General features: G+C 30.9%; 1 protein-coding gene across 1 annotated transcript; it reads left to right on the forward strand.

Moving 5' to 3' along the window:
- Window positions 1-7453: 7453 nt before the first annotated feature.
- On the forward strand, window positions 7454-19713 carry LOC140441596 (uncharacterized). The gene is made up of 2 exons (XM_072532433.1): window positions 7454-8239; window positions 19150-19713. Exons 1-2 carry the CDS (start codon window positions 7511-7513, stop codon window positions 19597-19599), a joined length of 1179 nt encoding a protein of 392 aa, XP_072388534.1. The 5' UTR covers window positions 7454-7510; the 3' UTR covers window positions 19600-19713.
- The last annotated feature ends 1474 nt before the right edge of the window (window positions 19714-21187 follow it).

Raw genomic sequence — 21187 nt, forward strand, 5'->3', positions numbered from 1 at the left:
AAGCTAGAGTAAAAAAAATATTGTATCTAAAATCAGAATAACTATCGTTCATTCAATATACATTTTTTTTTTTAATTAATTATCACTCGAATTTTACTTTTTTGTTATTACAAATATTTCGTGTTAATTGAACGAATAATTAGAGGATGTTTGCTATATCCTACGATTGCTTCACTGTTGCGATAATATCGATTGTGAAGTTGTTGTATCCAATCTTATAATTTATCAATCACAGTATCTTGTCACGTCACCATGAACTGATTATTTTTATGTGATACAATCTGTCACAAAAATAATGGTAATATTTGTTTTTATCAGCTGCTATTATTTTTTCACTTAGGCAGATACTGTTCGTCTTCAACAATATATACAAAAGTGGAAAATATCCCAATAGAACCACTTTCACAACAATATCTAAGAAAGCAGTTCGAACAAATTTCACTATAAGCTTTGTGACCATCCCCTGAAAACGTTTTTAAGAATAATACATAAAAAAATATACAGAGGAGACCAAAATTCTGAACACTCTTAATTATCTCTTAAATGGATGGTCCGAATTATAGAGAAACAAGGATACACCTATTTTGCAAACTTAAGATTTGAAATAAGATATTGTTCTGAAGCTATTTTCTTGTGGCATTTTAAAGTAATTACTATTTAAATGGGAATAAGCCACAATTAAAAGTTAAAGTACGTTTATTGACGTTTCAATTTCCACTTCGGAAATCGTTCTCAAAATACAAACATTAGTAAATTAAACAAATTTTTGTTTTTTTGTTACTTAGTGAAAAAATCTAATAATTTAAATTTATCTGACTCATTTATATTGAAAATTCAGACATACATTATACATTTTAAAGTAGACGAGTTTAAAATGATATTGCCAATATTGTTGACTTGCGCTCCTGGGACGACTTTACTTATAAGATAGTTCATTCGATTACATGAAATCAACTTTAACTTGAGAATATCCATCAGAAAAGATCATAGCATATAATTCGTCTTTAAAAAGACAAATATATGCCATGATGACAGTAAAATTCTCCCGTTAGTGATTCCATAGTAAATTATGAGGGAAAAACCAGGAAAAAAACCTCATAATACTATCCCGACATGGTAAGTATTTGGTCGTGCATTTAGTTTACCTTCAATAAACACCAAATTGTGATTTTATATGTTTCTTATTTAAAAAACATAAATAATGTATGCTCTATATGTTACTGACTTACTAATAATGGTATTTTCCTTTTAATAACTTCCTCTTTCAATATGGGTAACCAGATTATATTATATTATATTATATTATATTATATTATATTATATTATATTATATTATATTATATTATATTATATTATATTATATTATATTATATTTTATTATATTATATTATATTATATTATATTATATTATATTATATTATATTATATTATATTATATTATATAATATAATATAATATAATATAATATAATAAAATATAATATAATATAATATAATATAATATAATATAATATAATATAATATAATATAATATAATATAATATTATATTATATTATATTATATTATATTATATTATATTATATTTTATTATATTATATTATATTATATTATATTATATTATATTATATTATATTATATTATATTATATTATATTATATTATATTATATTATATTATATTATATTATATTATATTATATTATATTATATTATATTAATTATATTATATTATATTATATTATATTATATTATATTATATTATATTATATTATATTATATTATATTATATTAATTATATTATATTATATTATATTATATTATATTTTATTATATTATATTATATTATATTATATTATATTATATTATATTATATTATATTATATTATATTATATTATATTATATTATATTATATTATATTATATTATATTATATTATATTATATTATATTATATTATATTGTTTCGGAGACAAAACTGTCATCAAATTAGCTCCAACATATTAATATATTTAACGATACAGAAAATGTCAATGCAAAAAATATTATATTATATTATACTATATTTGAATCATTTCATTGAATCCTATATTCATTTTTTATTATTTCATTATTTCGTTATCATGAAACGTCAATAAACGTACTTTAACTTTTAATTGTGGCTTATTCCCATTTAAATAGTAATTACTTTGAAATATGATCTTTATAACGTTACCAGAGTTACCATTTTTCTGATATCATGAGTCACATTAAGTTTTTAAATCTACACCTACAGAATCTTCTAGCCGAATCTATGGACCCTCCCTTACATTTAAGACGAGTATTTTTAGATGAAAAATTTATTCTCAATTGTCAGTCTTACAATCAAACTGAGTTACTACAAAAAATATGTGATATTTCTGTTTCTAATCTAGTTGACAAATGGTGGCATAACAGGAATTCTCCTATTCTGGCAGTGGCATATCCTAACGTTTCTCAATTTCAATGTTTCTTATGCCAAAGTCAATGTTTGGTTTCCCAATTTTGACAAGATTTTGACAATGAGAATCCAGTTGATTTTCAGCATCAGATAGCCAAGCTTAATAATCCATGCAGGATTTGCACGGATGGTTCTAAATCAAGATTGGCAGTCGGTTGTGCTGTATATATTCCGGATCACAAAGAATCCCTAAGGTTCAAGTTAGATAAACAATGCTCTATATACTCTGCAGAAATGTTCGCAATTCATAAAGCTCTAGAATGGGCTGTCAACAAAAAAAATTCTAACCACCAAGTTGTAATTATGTCAGATTATATATCTGCGTTATTAGCTTTAAGAAACTTACGTAATCATTTATATAAAAATAGTCTTGTTAAAATTTTAGAAAACCAACTAAAGCTGCTGGAAGAACATACTACTGTAAATTTCGTCTGGGTAACGGGACACTTTGGTATTTCCGGTAACCTCAAAGCAGATTTTTATGCTAAAGAGGCAATCTTAAAAGAATCAGAAATAACTTGGCTAGATAGAAGCGATCTAATAGCCACTTACAAGAAAAGTCTAAAATAAAATTGGGAAATTGAATGGTATGCTTTCTGTAATCGAAGCAATAATCTTTATAAAAAAATTCATCCAGTTTTACCTACTACGCCGTTTGCCGTAAGAAGTTACTCCAATAGAAATTTTTATTCCATGTTTGTAAGACGAATCAGAACTTTGTGATTGCAATGGTTATGCTGATGATATTAATCATTGGCTCTTTGGATGCAAGCATAATGATGATGCAATTAAGTATTTGATGCACATTCTGGTTCAAAAACAAATACCTTTACCACAAAATCAAACTTTTCTCTTATAGCTGTGTCGACGAAACTATAAAATACAACAAATTATTTGGGAACTTTTTAAAAAAGACTAAGAGAAAAATCTAACTTTTATGAATGAGTCGGCTTGAATGTGTTTGGTAATTATTCTTTTTCATGTTTATTCTTATGTAATATTAAGTACCTCTCTGTAAAATATAAAAATTTTTATTTAAAAAATAAAAAGAAAAAAATATATGTATATAAAAAGTAAAAAATAATTTAAGATAATTTAAAAAAAAATAGAAAAAAATAGGAAAAATTTTAAAAATATATATAAATATATATCTTCTTCTTAAAGTGCCCTCTCCTCAATGAAGGTTGGCTACTACAATTTTAAAATCTTCTCTATCTTCAGCTGTTCTTATTAGCTGTTCAAAATTTAGCCCTGTCCATTGTCGGATGTTTCTGAGCCACGATAGTCTTTTCCTTCCTAGGCCTCTCTTTCCCTCGATTTTTCCTTTCACTATAAGTTGGGCATATTGGTACTTATTATTTCTCAGTATGTGGCCTAGGTATGATGTTTTTCTAACTTTTACTGTGTTAAAAAGTTCTCTTTCCTTGCCTATTCTATGCAGCACTTCTTCGTTTGAGGTATGCGATGTCCATGAAATTTTGAGCATTCTCCGGTAGATCCATATTTCAAAGGCCTCTAATTTATTTACGCTTGATGTTTTTAGGGTCCACGTTTCAACTGCATATAGAAGAGTCGACCAGACGTAGCATTTTGATAAACGTAGTCGAATTTCGAGTTTTATTCGAGAATCACAAAGCAGTTTTTTTATTTTTTCGAAAGATTTTCTCGCCTGTTTTATTCTCGATCTTATTTCTAGATCAGGATTTAGGCTGCTATCGATCCAACATCCAAGGTACTTAAATTTATTGACCTGTTCTAAAATGTGCCCATTTATTGTGCAAGGTTGAGGTACGTTTTGGTTTTTTCGGATTGACATCACTTTGGTTTTTTTAATGTTTATTTTCATACCAAATTGCTCACAGGTCGAGTTGGTCTTGTCGATGAGTTGTTGTAGACCTACTTCGGAATCCGCAATTAACACTGTATCATCGGCGTATCTGATACTGTTGATATTTACGCCATTCACCTTGACTCCATCCTTGGAATCCTCCAATGCTTCTTTAAATTGAAACTCGGAGTAAAGAATAAACAGCAGAGGCGACAGAACACATCCTTGTCTAACTCCTCTCCTAATTTCTACTTCTGCGGATGTGGAACTTTCGATCCTAACTCTGGCGTTTTGGTTCCAGTACAAGTTTTTTAAGAATTTGATGTCTTTTCCATCTAAACCGACTTGTTGCAAACGTTCTAATAGTAGGTCGTGTCTTACTCTATCAAATGCTTTTTCGAAGTTTATAAAGCATATAAATATATCTTTCTGTTGGTCGTAGCATTTTTGGGCGAGAACTAGTAAACTGAACAGGGCTTCTCTCGTTCCCATGCCGGCCCTGAATCCAAACTGATCGTCTCCGATGATTGTTTCGCACTTTCTATAGATACGATTATGTACGATTTTTAGTAGGACTTTTACTGCATGACTCATAAGGCTTACCAGACGGAACTCATTGCAGTGTTGTGGGTTTGGCTTTTTTGGTAGTGGGATGAATATTGACTCCAGCCAATCTTGGGATAATTTATCTGTATCATAAATGCGATTGAATAAAAGGACAAATATTTCGATATTTTCTTGGCTGATTAATTTTAATGATTCTGGGTATATAATGTCTGGACCTGGGCTTTTATTTGTTTTAAGATGATTAATTGCATTTATGATTTCAGAATTGTTGGCCCTTCGTTGTTATTTTCCAATCTTGGTTCTTCTCGTATGTCGTGAAAAAGAATTTTAATATAGTTTTCCCATTCTTTCAGTTTGTCTTCCGTTGATTCTAGCAGTTTGCCATCCGTGTTCAGCATGGTGTGAAAAGTCGTTCTCTTGGTAGTCGATGTAAACTCTTTTACCTTTTTATGTAAATTAAAAAAATCGTGCCTTTGTTGTAGTTCTTCTATTTCCACGCATTTTGTTTCCAGCCATTTCTCTTTTGCTTCGGTTATTTTTTTTTCGAATTATTCTATTTAGTCTTTTGTATTCTCCGTCCTTGTCATTTTTTCCTTTGGATTCTCTTCGTTCGTTCATTAATTGTAAAATCGCTTCTGTCATCTATTCCTGTTTGTTATTTCTAGGTGTTACTTTTAGATGTTTTTCCGTTACATTGTACATTTGTTCTTTAATAGTTTTCCACAGAATGTTTATGTCATCGTACTCGCTAATTCTATTGTGGTCGATATTTCCTAAATTTTTGTTTAATTCTTTATTTACTGTCTGATGTATGGTGTCATTTTTCAATAATTGGATGTCTAATAGTTGGTGTTGAGGTTTTTGTTTCTTTATTAGTTTCCATCTTGCGCGAACTTTTGCAACAACAGGATTATGATCGGAATTGATGTCAGCTCCAGGATATGTTTTTGCACTGATGATTGCATTGTGATATCTTTTGTTGACCAATATGTAATCTATATAAATTATTTAAAAAAATTATCAATCAAAAATCAAAAACATTTAAAAAAAAAAGGAAAAACCATTCACAAAGAAGGCCTAAACCTCCGAGGTGTTGAACCGGGTTTATGTCTTAGCGCTGTGAAAAAAGATTACTATTTTTTAGTATTTAGTATTAGTATTTAGTGTTATTTGTATATTTCTTATCTGTAAAGTAATTTAAGTTGGTTAGGGCCCTGAATGAAGAGTTTAAATAGAGATCAATTTAATGTTTACACTTCCTTTTTGTATTTTTTTTATTTTTATTTAACAATACCTATATATGTATGTGCGTGCATAAGTGTGTATATGTATGTGCGCATATGTATATAGTATCCGTATATTTAATATTGTAGCAAACAGTATTTATTATACATCGTGGATGAATGGATCAATAATCCAAAGCCATTAAAAAAAACAGTGAAGTAATAATAAATATGTGATGTTTCTCATCCTTTATAATTTCCTTTAAAAATATTTTAACCCCTTTATATTTTTTATAAAAAAAAACCTTTCTTTCCATCCAGCAGGAAGATTCTTGTAAACGGCATCCAAATTTAAATAGTTTAGGAACCTTTTTGTGTTGTGTTCCTCAGAAAATCTATGTAAGTATTTTTTTGATTTTTCTTTTTGTAGTTACCCCTTTCCAGTCCCTTTTAGTCACTTACTTAAGACCCAGCTCTCCAACTAAACCAAGAGTAGCCGTTCGCAAACGTTCCGGTTTATTTAGCTTACCCTATCTCCAGCCCAGTAATTTCTGTCCCCAGTTTCAAGCCCCTTTAAGTGATACCCAATGTGGTAGGCAAATATAACCGCTACATTAGAAACTTACTGAGGTAACTGACATTTTTAATGGTAATTTGTGCGAAGAAATACATTTGGAATCAAATATTATTGTGAATTTAAAATATACTCCCATTACATCGGTTGATGTGGAAAGAAGTTTCTCAATTTACAAATATATGTAGACAAATAAAAGCCACAGTTTTTTATTGGAATATTTTGAAAACATTTGGTGATTTATTGTTTCGATAATTCTGTTTATTGTTTTTTAATTATTAAAGTAAACATTAATCAATATACCATCACTAAATATATGTTTCCATTAAAAGTATGGATATTTAAAAAATGTATGTATGTTTTCTAAAAGAAGTGCTTATGTAATGCATATTTCACTTTTTTGCATATTTGTCTAAGTCTAGTGATTATAGACACTCGAGAATAGTGCAAAACAGACACATATTTTGGCCTATGTCGTAGTGGTTAAAACAATAATTTGAATACTGTGTCGTTGAAACATGACAAAAAATTTAAAATCACTTTATCATTACAAAAAATGAGCATACGGGTACGAAAAGGGATTTGCTGATATATATTTTCCTAATAGATACGTCAAAAAATATTATCAATAAATGAATATTAGTAAAAAATGAAAAAATATCAATAAAAAATTTATTATTGTCAAACTCTTAATAATTATAGACTCACAAGTGCATTATTCTGAATTTTCAAGCCTATCTTATCACAAATAATACTTCTTCGTTATCAGAAATATAAAAACGAAATATATTTTTTAACTCAAGTAGTTAATTGAACTGTTTCACAATTACCGTTTGAGTTACACAATGGCAGTAAACGGTGTGAATATTGATCTAAATCAAGCAGTAAAAACGGCTCTGTCTGATTTTGAGAACGTGCAGTTGGTGTCGGAGAAGAACGACAATGAAGACGACCGTCAAGTGCTAGCTGACGTGAAGACCAGTGGCGAAAATTTGAATCTGGTGATCAAACTAGGAAAGGGTGGAAATGTAGCAGAGGGTTTCCAACGAGAAGCTTACGTATTAAATAAAGTTATTCCCTTATTTAAAGATATACAAAAGTACTTGAAGATAAAGAATCCAGTGCAAGGGTTTCAAAAATGCTACAAAGTCTTTAATCAGGAAGGTACAGAAGTCATCGTGTTAGACGATATTGAAAAAAGAGGATACCAAGCTGTGTCTGGTGATTTGAGTGAGCACAACTTTAAGCTAATACTAAATACAATTGCTAAATTTCATGCTCTATCTTTCGCCTTACGTCATATTCACAAAGAAAAGTTTGATGCAGTTCTCTCCAACTGCCACGTCGTTACGAAGAGTATGTTAGAAGAAGTAGCTCAATTTTTTGATGCTCGACTTGAGAAATTGAAGTTCAGTCTTAAGCTCCGTATGAGGTTAGATCTGCTAAAGAGTTTTGAAGATGCGTTAGAAAATTTTAATGGAAGAAGTATTATTGATATTCTAAATCAAAGTGTAGAGCATTCTGTTTTAGTTCATGGAGATTACCATCAGAACAACACTTTCTTAAAGTTTGAGGTAAGCAAAATGTTGAAGTCACCTTCTTATACTTCTACAAATATATACAGTAATATTTTGTAACAAATAACAAATATCATGATCCATAAAAATTCACTCATTGAAATATATTAACATCTTTCACATACAAATTTTATTAACAAAAATCGCATTAGCCAAATTGGCTATTAGTGAAACAATAGTACCGAACAATAATTTGTATTACATTTATATGTTTATATAGCGTTTATAATGGCAATTTATTCTTGATAATTCTTCCTACGTATATCGCACTTTACATTTAACCGTCGCTTTCACGTCCGCACTCCTAAATGTTTCAGTACCCTCCGCACTACCAATATAGGATGTTATCCAGAAGAATATAATATTTTTTTCATTCAGGTGAGTGGTATGAACTTTTTGTTTTATCTTAAAGACCAAAGAATTAGTTGGGTAGACATACTGGATTGACTGTACGGAGCTTAGAGAGTCTGTAAGTATAATATAATTGGTATTATTGGATCTGTTGCCAGCTAGGTGGCCTGGTATAGAGCGTATAGTTCAGCAGAATAAATGAAGTACTCTGAAGGAAGTTTGTATTTATTTGTTGATGTTAGGGTTATGACTGCAGCACCAGTACCTTCATTTATTTAGATGCATTAATGCAGAGCAGTACATAGGAGCAACAGTTAAAGCTAAACCTCCTATTTATAGATTTTAAACAAGCTTACGATTCTGTGATAAGAAGGCATATGTACCTTGTCCTAAGAGTACTTGGAATTCCGGAAAACTAATGAGACTATCAAAAATGACCTTAATACAGACCAATAATAGAGTAAGGATAGAAGAAAGCTAAACAGGAAAATTGGAAGTAAGAAGGGGACTAAAGCAGAGAGATCCGCTGTCCATAACACTCTTCAATTTCTTGATAGGAGGTAATAATAATTGCTTGATGGTGGAATACAAACGGAAGGTATGATGGACGACAACAAAAGCTAGATCCTGGCAGTTGCGAACGATGTAGTGTTAATGGCAAGCTAAGGCTGAACAGTGTGAAGCGATTATTAATGAGCAAAAAACAAAGTATATAGAAATTGGGCAGACCACATATGAAGATACACAACTGAAGACTACCGCAAACAACGAGAGTAAAGAGTATTACTTTAAAAATGTGATGGAGTATGAGTATCTAGGAGTAACCCTAACAAGTTAAGGGGAAGAAAGCCAAGAAATTGAGAAGCGAATTTCGAGAGCAAAGAAGACGGTCGAAGCTCTATACAAATTTTTAAGAGCAAAAACATCTCCAGAGAGGCAAAACTGAGACTCTACTGAACAGTGATCCAATCTACGGTCCTGTACGGAAGCAAACATGGGTTATGAACAAAAATTAATAAGATATGCTGAAAATGTGAGAACAGAGTGTTTTAAGAAATAAAACGGGGGAGTAAAAGACTGCGAAGACGTTTGGTTAGCCAGATCATCAGAAAAAAGAGAGATAGACGGTTAGGCTATCATGCGAGAATGGCAAACGGAAGGTGGGCAAAGAAGTGGGAAGAGGGAAAGGAAAGAAGAGAAGAGGACGATCACGAAAAAGTGGCTAGAAGTGTGTAAGGAAATCGTACAAACAATCGCGATAACAATAATTAGAGAATTGCGGCCGAGGACAGAAGAAAAAGAAAGAAAGCAGTGGAAAAATTCCAAGCCATAGGCCTCTGGGGCCTTTTGAGCTGTATAAATAATTTGTTTATACCAAAAACATTTAAGGAAAAACTTGGAAGAATTAATAAAAGAGGCCCTACAAAGTTATCAAAAACAGCCAGTTTTAGCATACAAATATTATATAAATAATTAAAGTTATGTGTACACAATAGCCAATATTTTATTTTTATATGAGTTAATAAATTTTTACAGTAAACACATTAAAATTTTTTATTAAGAAAATTACCAGAAAGATTCATACAGCCACAAGTGTTTAATTTACTAAGTAGTACCTACTAAAATTATAATAATTATCGATAACTTTCTAGTTAATTGGTTCATAATGATTCCTTTATCTAGGATTTATCAGTCACATTGGTTTTTTAGATACTTGAAAATATTTTACTAGAAATCACAACGCCAAGTAATTTATATTGAATGAATAAATAAAAAAAAATTATAATATTGGTTATCACGGGACGTCAGCATCAGTACATATACAAGTAGTGTATGTTATCAATGTATGTATGTACTTTTTATCTTTTTTATTGTTACTTTGGAAACAATTACTTTAGTCTGTCGTGGTTGACACTCAAACATTTTTTTGATATTTTTAAATATAATTCAATTTCGCGTTCACATATTCATTGAATAGATTAAGTAGACGCCAAGAGAAGAAAAACGAAAATTACGAATTAAAATTTCTGTCGGTCTAAAGCAACTTACTTTTTATGTTGAACAAACATATTATTTCATGGTGATTTTGAAATAAAAATGGTCATAACTCGTTAAATACCTTGTATAATAATATTAAACTTCATATTGTAAGAACAGTAATTATGAGAGGAATATAAAGGTTTGTTTCTGCAGTGGTTTGCTTACCGTTTGTAAACTGTGCACTCTGCGCAGACGTGAAATTAAATTGTTTCAGACCATAGTCAAAATTTATGCTGGGCGAACGATTTGCTGATTATCTAATTTAAATTAATTTAACCCAACCTAACATTATTGGATAATATCGAGATTCATGTTTTTAATCAAACAAATATATTTCTAATATGGTAGGTAAGTACTACTTACTTTTTGTCAAAACAATACCTTCGTCTAAAGTGAAAATTTAAGAAAATAATGATGAAATACATTTTTCTAAACCGAATTTAAAGGTTACATTTGTTTTAGATTTACATGAGTTTATAATTGTAAATCAAAGCCTATCGACAAGTGTTTTAGTCAGTATATTTTGGACCCACAACCAGACAGTCATTAATAGATTTTTATAAAAAAAAAAACAGAGATAGGGTAGGGAGTTTCCAAATGAAATCCATGAAAATAATGTGGGCAAAGGTAGCAAAACAACTAAATGACTTACATAATGTTAATTTCAATGCATAGTTATCAAGTATTAGATACTATCAAACATGACAAACTCATAGAACTATTACATCTTACAGGACTTGACACTAAGGACATCCAGATTATAAAAAATCTATATTAGAATCAAACAGCCCACATGAAGAATGGACATATGGTGAGTGAAAACGTAACCATTTCATAAGTGGTTAGACAGTTCTGTATTCTTTCGCCACTGCTTTTCAACCTGTACACGGAACAAATATTTCTAGAGGCACTGGAAGAGTACAACAAGGGCATCAAGATAAATGGCGTACCAATAAGTAATTTTTGATATGCAGATGATACTGTTATACTGGCCGATAACATCGAAGATTTACAGATGATGCTAAATGGAGTAAATACAACTGGCAACCAATTTGGACTGAAGATCAATAGAAAGAAAACTACATTTATGGTGATCAGTAAAAAGAACATTTCAGGTCAACATTTTGACCTGAATATTGAAGCCGAACGTATTGAAATAGTACACCAATTTAAATATCTGCGATATACAGTAAATGATAAGTGGGACCCAGATGAAGAGATTAAGATCCGAATTGAAATAGCAAGATCCAAATTCATCAAAATGAGAAAGCTCTTAAGTAACCGCCACTTAAGCGTTAACCTCCGATGGCGCGCCACGAAATGCTACGTACTCTCTACGCTACTTTACGGAGTTGAAGGATGGACGTTAACAGCAGCAACTATAAAGAAGTTAGCGGCTCTAGAAATGTGGTTGTATCGACGCATACTGAGAATACATTGAACAGACAGAGTGACCAACACAGAGGTATTAAGACGAATGGGTAAAGAGGTGGAATTGTTAACAACTATTAAAAGGAGGAAAGCGTCATACCTGGGCCATGTGTTAAGTAATGATAAGCAGTCTGCTACAGCTTATCGTGGAAGGCAATATTGAAGGTAGAAGAGGTTTGGACAGAAAAAAGGAATCCTGGCTGAGAAACTTGAGAGAATGGTTTTAAATACTAGAAGCTGCGAACATAATACATGCGGCACAAAACAGAGAAACCTATCGTTTGATGGTCGCCAACCTTCGGTAGAAGACGGCACATAAAGAAAGAATTTCAATACATGTCACTGTGAAAATAGATGGCGAGTAATTGAAAGAAGTTATAAGAAATATATAGATGAGAGTAAAAAAACAGGAAGAGAGCGCAAAACATTTGAATATAGTAATGAACTGGACGAGATATTTGGGCAAAAAAGAAATGTCAATCCTGAATTGCTGTTATCTAATGAAATAGTTGCACACCACATAGATGAGAAGCCTGCAGATGAAGCAACAATTAAAACCAATGGTTTTAGTTCTACACCACAATCACTTAAAAGAAAGAGCGAGAAACCAGTCAGCAAAAACAATATTTACCAAAAGTGTTTAAAGACAAAAAGGAATTTTATACAGAAATGCTTAAAATTCACAAAGAATAATTAGGAACGATGAAAGAAATAAACAAAACAGAGAAACTACTTACATTTAAAAAACTTTCAGAAATAATAAAACAAAATAAACTGAGAGAAGACGAACGAAATACTTAGCAAATATTTAGTATCAAGACAATCTTTACCTACTGAAATACTTTAATTTTTAGCAAAGTAAATTTAAGGTTAAGTTTGTAATAGGTTTTTTTAATAAAAAAGCATCATAGCATATTTTTTTTATTTAAAGGCAGCCGCATTAACCATATACGTTATTAGCGAATGAATTTTATGTAAACAATAATGATTACAAATAACAAATAAATAACATACTTATATGTGGTTCAATATGTTACAGTCTCTTAAAAATTTCACAATATTTTCACCGGTACACTCACTAAAAATATCTCTTATAACTGACGGAATTTTATTAGTTAGTCTTTCAGCACTATATTTAGGAGACTCCGTTAATACGTGTTTCACTGTTAACGGCACGTCACAACTAGTACATTTTGGTTGAGGTTCCTTCTTCATAAGATATTCATGTGTGAGTTTGCTGTGTCCTAATCGGAGTCTGGTTAATACAACCTGAAGGAAACGGCTAGGGACGTTGTTACTCCATCGTCCCAAATTTGGTTTAATTTCTTTTAACTTTGAGGATTTTTCTTCCCAACATTTAGTCTAATTACATATAAGCTTTTGTTTAAAGTACGAATTGGGATCTTCTGCTAATGGTTTTATTATCGATCTGATATTTGGGGAATTTGCTATTTCTCGAGCATTTTTATCAGCTAGTTCGTTTCCTTTAATGCCTATATGTGATGGTACCCACACGAATACTAATGTTTTGTTTTCCAGCTGCTGCATCTTGTTTTTAATTAATTTAGCAATCGGGTTGCAGGTGTATAATAAGGAATTTATCTGGTTTGACTATTTGTATGTGATTTAGAGCTGTATATATTGCATATACTTCTCCAGTTATCATAGTGGATTATGTGGACAATTTGAACCTCTTTATTATATCTCTTATAACAAATGATGATCCTACACCAGAAGTTGTTTGAGATGCATCTGTGTAAACTTGGATATATTCAGGGAAAGAAGAAAGTATTCTATTATAATTGCTTATAAATATTTGTGGATTAATTTCAGATTTATGATATGATGATAGTTATAAATTTAAAGTAGGCAAAGGTATTAACCAGGGAGGTTGCGTGTTTACCTTTGCTGAAGGTGTTGAGGGAAAGTTAAAATTTTCAATAGAATTTAAAATGTTTTTGATCCTTAATCTAAATGGAAAATACGTTCTTATATTGATATTTGATAACGATGACTGAGTAAGAAAAGGGTTGACAGATTGTAATGATGATTGTTTTGATATTTCTTCAGTAATTTTTGTTTTAAAAATGTTCCACTTGTCTTGATTAATTTTCCACATTTGCAAAGAATTGGTTTTTGTTATGGGATTGGAAATTTTTGTTACTAATATTGTTCTCTAACATATAAATTACTCTAATAATCTCTAACAGAGTGTTCTCTAACAGATCAGTGAATTGTTGACTATCTAGTGGGAACTTGGGATTGTGATTGTCAATAAAATTGGTTATCTTTTGGGGCAATTCTGGAAATTTGAATGAGGATTTGTCTTTCGACTTCAACTTTTTCTTTGGAACATTTGGAACAGGTGTTGGAACGTAATATTTTGGTTCTGAGGAATTAGTAATATCTAGTGTATCTCCTGGGCTAGGTGTTGCAATTTCAGATAAATTTCGTTTGGAGGTCGTAGGTTTAGTTATCGGAGTTGTTTGAACTTCAAAAGAAGCTCGGGAGGGTATGTCGCGATTGGGCTCATTAAATGTAGGAGCAATTGGTGTTTGTTCACATATTATTTCAGTTTTAGTAGTATTTGGTATAGACTCATTTAAATTATTGCTGTCTGAGCAATGGTTTAGAGAGGAACTTTGTTGTTGTGATCTAGTATATGAAGAAGTTGAAGCTTGGAGTTGGAGGCCGGCACATTGAGATGCAAAATGACCTGGTTGCTTGCACTTATAGCATAATGTATGTGTTGTAAGAAGTATGCGATATTTTAAATCATCATGATTATTTTTTAATGTATCGGGAATTTGAAAATTATCTTCTGGAGGAGATATGTACACCTGCCTTCGAAAACTAAGTATGTGACTATACGCTGGATCGGTTGCTCCAATTCGTAAGAATGTAAGGGGTGACATTAGATGTAATCCAATAGTTTTTAACTCGATTACCAATAAATTATGTGGAATTGTGGGACTTACGTTGGATAGAACAAGTCTTTGTGACGAGGTAACTAGCTTTTTTACTGGTATTACTGTGTTATTAATTTTAATAGAATTGTATTCTTTTAAAAATTTGTGTACAGCTGATTTACTTAATAAGTATACACAAACACGGTTGTTTGAAATTCTGGATGAAAAAATTAAGTTTTTTAGATCTACTACTTACATCTAAGTGGTCCGAGTTGTAATAAATAATTTTGTAATTTGAGGCCCTCTATTGCAGAAAAGATAATAGCCTGCTCTTTGCTAGGAAAAGTTATTGGTGAGTGAATCAATGCTGTGGAGTATTTTTTAGTGTTTGGTGAGTTCTCAGTCTCAATATTAACATTGCCGTTATTACTATTCATTTTGTTCGTTTTCGACTTTTTGGTTTTATCAATTCGGCTGAGTACGGATCTGTTTTATTTAAAAGTTGACGAGCAACCAGATTTTGATAATTGCTCTTTTTATTCTAACCAAATTGTTAGGATATTAAGGACAATAATTTATTCAGTTTATTATCATGCAATTAAACAAAATCAAAGTTTTCTTTACTTACGTATGATTTCCTGCACTTACACAATCACTATAATCACTTTAGTAATAATTTTAACTTGTTTATTATCGGTTTTTACTATTAATATTTTAGAGCTATTTGTGAAATCAGTTGCTGGTAGTACGATCAGGAGTCCATCGAGTTATATTTTTATTTCCTACAAACTGAATGTGAAACAACTAAAATGAATATACATATATTAACTCTAAAACTTAAAAATATGTTTTAAATACAACACATTAAGTAATACATGTTTTTACAGCCTATATCCAAAAGATTCAAAATTGTAGTAATAAACATTATTCATTTACATAATATTTGTAACAAATTCATGACTTCATTTCTTCTTTCCATTCCATTTCTGTCTGCATGATTCTCTTCGATGTTTAAATTAAATAATAAAATATTTTAATCAATATTTTCTGCCTCATAATCAAATTGGTCTTCGATTATCATATTATGAAGAACACAACATGCTCTTATAAAATATATTATATCTGGTACAGCTCTTAATTTTACATGGTACACCTGTGGGAATTTCTTATTAAGTAGACCAAAACAGTGTTCAATTACATATCTATTTTTACTTATTTTCATATTGTAATTTAGCTGTCTTCTTGTTAAGTTACCTCTATCTTTAAAATGAGTTAGAAGATTGGGCAAACATGGATAAGTACTATCTGCTAAAATGAAATAATCCGCGCACTTTACAACTATAGTCTCAGCTAACGGTGAAGTTCTGAAAACTCTGTTGTCATGTGCTGATCCTGGATAATCCACAAATAGATCTCTTATTCTTATTTGGTGGTTACAAACTACTTGCAACTATATATATATATATATATATATATATATATATATATATATATATATATATATATATATATATATATATATATATATATATATATATATATATATATATATATATATATAAATTCTAGTCAATTTTTAAGGTTGTAAGACATGTATTAGTATGCGATTATCTGAATAGAATAATAATGTTTTCTGTTTAACTATGACTCTTGAACATCTGTTGGTTTATCTATTTTAATGTGGCTCCCATCGGTTTCTCCAATAACACCTGGAAAATTGTTTTGCCTAAAGTTTTTCTCAATTTCTATTTTTTCTTTACTTGATGGTCATTTATTTACTTGAGGGGCTTTATTGCTGAGGAAATATGTTAACTTTCTAATTGATTTAAAAAGAGTGCTGATAGCAATATCGAATCTATCAGTTACATCTCTGAAAGATGCAGTCTAGTGACCAACAAACCATAAACATATTAATATTTGTTTATATTCTCCAAGCTTTCTAGTGATCTATTTTTGGTATTTGTTTAGGCCTTTATTTTAAAAAGGTAGAATAAGAAATTCGTCATTAATGAATGATTATGGTGTAGAAGATGAAGTGCATACGTAAAGTATGTTTATCTATTATTCCTATTTCATAAACCTACCCATACTGACACGAACATACACAATTCATCATCTCATCCTATACAACATAAATTGGCAGCCTACCATAACATGTTACATAGATTAATAAAAATTCCGATGTCAAAAAATAACTTCGAGATAAAATTTTAATCTTAAGATAAAATCTTCGAGATAAAATGTTAAAAGAAAATTTTAAATCAAAAACTATATAAGAAAGCACTGAAATTAGTATTCCCACCACCAAAGAAATACCCAGTACCTTCTGCTCGATTACATATACAGGCAAGATATCAACAAAAATAGCTAAACACATTAAAAAGAAAGGAATAACACCAGTTTTTAGAACAAACAACAACGTAGGCAAGTATATTAAGAATAACAAGAGAAACAAAAAGCAATTACACAGCGGTGTCTTCTTCTTCTTCAAGTGCCATCTCCGCGGCGGAGGTCGGCAATCATCATAGTTATTCGGACTTTTGAGACGGCTGCTCTGAAAAGTTCATTTGATGTACATCCGTACCACTCTCTCAGGTTGCGCAGCCATGACATTCTACGCCTCCCTATGCTTCTCTTTCCTTGGATCTATCCCTGCATAATCAGTTGGAGCAAGGTGTATTTCTCTCCACGTGTAATATGTCCGAGATATTCTAATTTTCTTGTTTTTATTGCGCTGATCGGTGATATTGTTTTTTACACAGCGGTGTATACAAACTTAAATGCGGCGACTGCCCAAAACCTGACAATGTATAGCAGAACATAAATATGCTTTCAATAATAGAAAAACATACTCTACGTTCACACTTCACCTTCTAGACGATAGTCATTCTTATAATGACGAATTTCAAATACTTCACAGTAAAAATACAGACATAATTCTGAATGACCAACTTGAGACAAACAGTTTTCCTCTCCTCAACTTATTTAGTTGAAGACTATAAAGAGTAAGCACATATTAAAAACAGATCACTTGAGAAAGGCACTCTGGCCGAAACATCTGTAGTGATAATAATATAAAATAAATTTTGTGAAAGTGTTGAAAACAAAAGTTTTCATGTTTTATTGTTAAATCAATTTGTAGTTTCATTTCTTCTATTTTTTAAATCTAACGAACTGTCTACAGTTTATTTTGTTATTCTGGGTATCAATTTTGCGGTGAACTAGTATGGAACTAAAAAAGCCACCAAAAACAAGAAACATGGAGCTCTGCATTTTTGTAGATAAATTGAATGATTTTCCTCTATTTGTCGAATTATTTGAGCCCAATCAAGCCTACAACTACTTGGGAACTATAATCAATGAGTCGTGGGACAATACCCAAGAGATTAACTGTCGCATCGGAAAGGCAAAAAAGTGCATTCTTGACTATGAATTCTGTGTTCAAGAGCCATGACCTCGTCCTAGAAACAAAAATAAAGCTCCTTAAATGTTATGTGTACTCAGTGCTTCTGTACGGAGTAGAAACGTGGACATTGAAGGCGAAAACTCTATCAAAACTTCATGCTTTTGAGCTATGGTCATACAGAAGGATCCAGAAGTTACCATGGACAGACAAAGTCACCAATGAAGAAGTACTGCGGAGGATGAACACAACTGCGGATTTGGTCAACATCGTGAAGAGCCGTATGCTGCAGTACTTGGGCGTATAATGAGAAATCAAGGCAGATACGAGCTACTTCAATGCATTTTGCAAGGCAAAATTGAAGGAAAAATGGTCCCAGGACGAAGAAATGATTCGCTGAAAACTCTGTATACTATAGCTCTGATGTCTTTTTATTGTAAAATGACCAGAACGGCCCAACAGAAAATTTGTTCAAAAATTTGTAGTTATTTTTATTATTACCTTTTTTATTGTACATTTGACGATAAAATTAATTTTCTACAAATAATCTTTAATAAAATTTTCTGTATGGTTGCTTATTTACAAGATACAGCGCAAATACCCTTTGCCGCCTTTTTTTCAAGAATGCGGCAGGGGGAGAAGGGTGGGGACCTTACAAACTTGAACCTAAGCTTATACAGACCACACATCAAAAAATAAAATTGCGTTTCCCCAAAAATGTAATCTTAACGTAAGTTTTCAACGGACTACTAATTATTTTTTTTTTATTTTAGGGACAAGACAAGACAAATGCCATTGATGTAGCTCTTACCGGTTTCCAAGCTTCTGGACTTCACTCCCCAGTCATCGATCTATCCTACTATTTCTTCAGCAGTTTAGGATGCGGATTCTTCCCCAACGTTTCCGAATTTCTGAAATATTACTACGAACAACTGTCTTCTTTCCTCAAAGAGCTGGGCTGCGACGTTGCACAAATATATACTTTCGAACAACTTCAAGAACACTGGCGACAATATTCCTTTTACGGTTTTTGTCTTTCAATAGCCTATTTGGAACTGGGTTCAATAAACTTCGAAAAACATTTTAAGAAGGAAAAAGAAGAGGGGTCTGAGGTAGAAAAACCTGCAGTAGGTGCTCCGAACGTTGCAAATTCTAACGCCTATAGACAAAAACTTGAAAAGATCGTAGAGTTCTTTTTAGAAGCCCAACAGGAGTTTTATTAATATTCTAATTGGTTTTTTGTACATAAATCCATGTAAAGTTAAAATAAAAGTTGAATAAAATTGCTGTTTTATATAAAGCAAATGTTGAAATATGAATAAAAAATATAGAATTGGTTTGGTTTATACCTAAATACATCAGTTTCTGATTAGACCAAGCGCTATCTATTGTAAGTTAGTTCAATTGTATACAGTGTGTCTGTAAAGTATGGAATAAATTCGATATTTCCTAAATGAAAAGCCTTTTTAAAAAAATCTAAAACATGTCGATTTTTAAATTTAATGTTTTACATTTTACAATAAAATTTTATTATACAAGGTAATACACATTACAGTTATGACGTCATCGGCTCTTTTTTTAAATGTAACAGCCTGTATTTTAGGACATTTTTAGATCGATAAAAATGAGCTGATTTCAAAAAAGTATAATACTCGGGTCCAATGGATATAATTTGAAAGATATGCGCTTAGAAAATAAATTATTTATTATGAATTGCAAAAAAGTACCTACTTCTAGTTTTTGGTAAACTGTAATTATTTTTAGTAACGTTCAATAACAATTAAGTATTACAATAATTGTATTAATTCGTGAATGTTCTGTATTATCGCTGAGAAATAATTTGAAGTAAAAATGAATTTGAGTGTAAAGCAAAGAATTGAAATACTCATGATGATTGGGTATAGAGACAAATCGCGAACTCAGATGGAAGTATGTAATTTATTTAATGATAAATATCCAGACATACCCATCACGCAGTTAACAGTAAGAAGGATTGAAAAGAAATTTCGAGAAACTGGTACGATTGAAAATGCACGCAAATCAGGTCGTCCCTCTGTAAATTATATTACAACATTAGATGTTCTACTTGCTTTTCAAGAAGATGGGCACACTTCTGTTCGTAAGGTTAGTAGTGATTTCGATGTTTGCAAAACAACGGTACACAAAATTAAAAATTAAAAACTGGAGAAAAAAAGCACGAAACAGATCGGAATGGAGAAGAATCCTAGAACAGGCCAAGACCCAAAAAGGGTTGTCGAGCCAGTGATGATGATGATGAATTTAAATGAGCCAGCATACATTCAGTTTTTAAGTGGGTATCTCGTACCTACTTTAGTTAATTTATTCCCCAGTACAATTAATCTTGGAGGTTTTGATATAAGTTTATGGTTTCAACAGGATGGAGTTCCTCGCATTATGCTTTAGATGTTCTAAGGTACCTAAACGAAATTTTTCCGAACAGGTGGATAGACGTGGATATATTGAATGGTCAGCGAGGTCGCCAGAGCTCAATCCTTTGGATTGTTTTACGTGGGGTCATTAAAAAAATGTTGTTTATAAAACGAAACCTGCAAATATTAGACACTGAAAAACAAGAATTAGCAAAGAAATAAACAATATTTCTCAAGAAATCATAAACAAGGTTCTACAAGAATTTGTACAAAGTTTGGGTTACTGTTAAATACAACAAGGGCTACAATTCGAACATTTAAGATTAAGTCATGTATTAATTACTGGATTAATTTTAAGTTGTTTATTATAATTTATTTATAATTTATTAATATTATAAATCAATCAAAATTAATTTTCTAA

The sequence above is a fragment of the Diabrotica undecimpunctata genome, chromosome 5, assembly GCF_040954645.1.
Source record: "Diabrotica undecimpunctata isolate CICGRU chromosome 5, icDiaUnde3, whole genome shotgun sequence".
NCBI classification, from domain to species: Eukaryota; Metazoa; Arthropoda; class Insecta; order Coleoptera; family Chrysomelidae; genus Diabrotica; species Diabrotica undecimpunctata.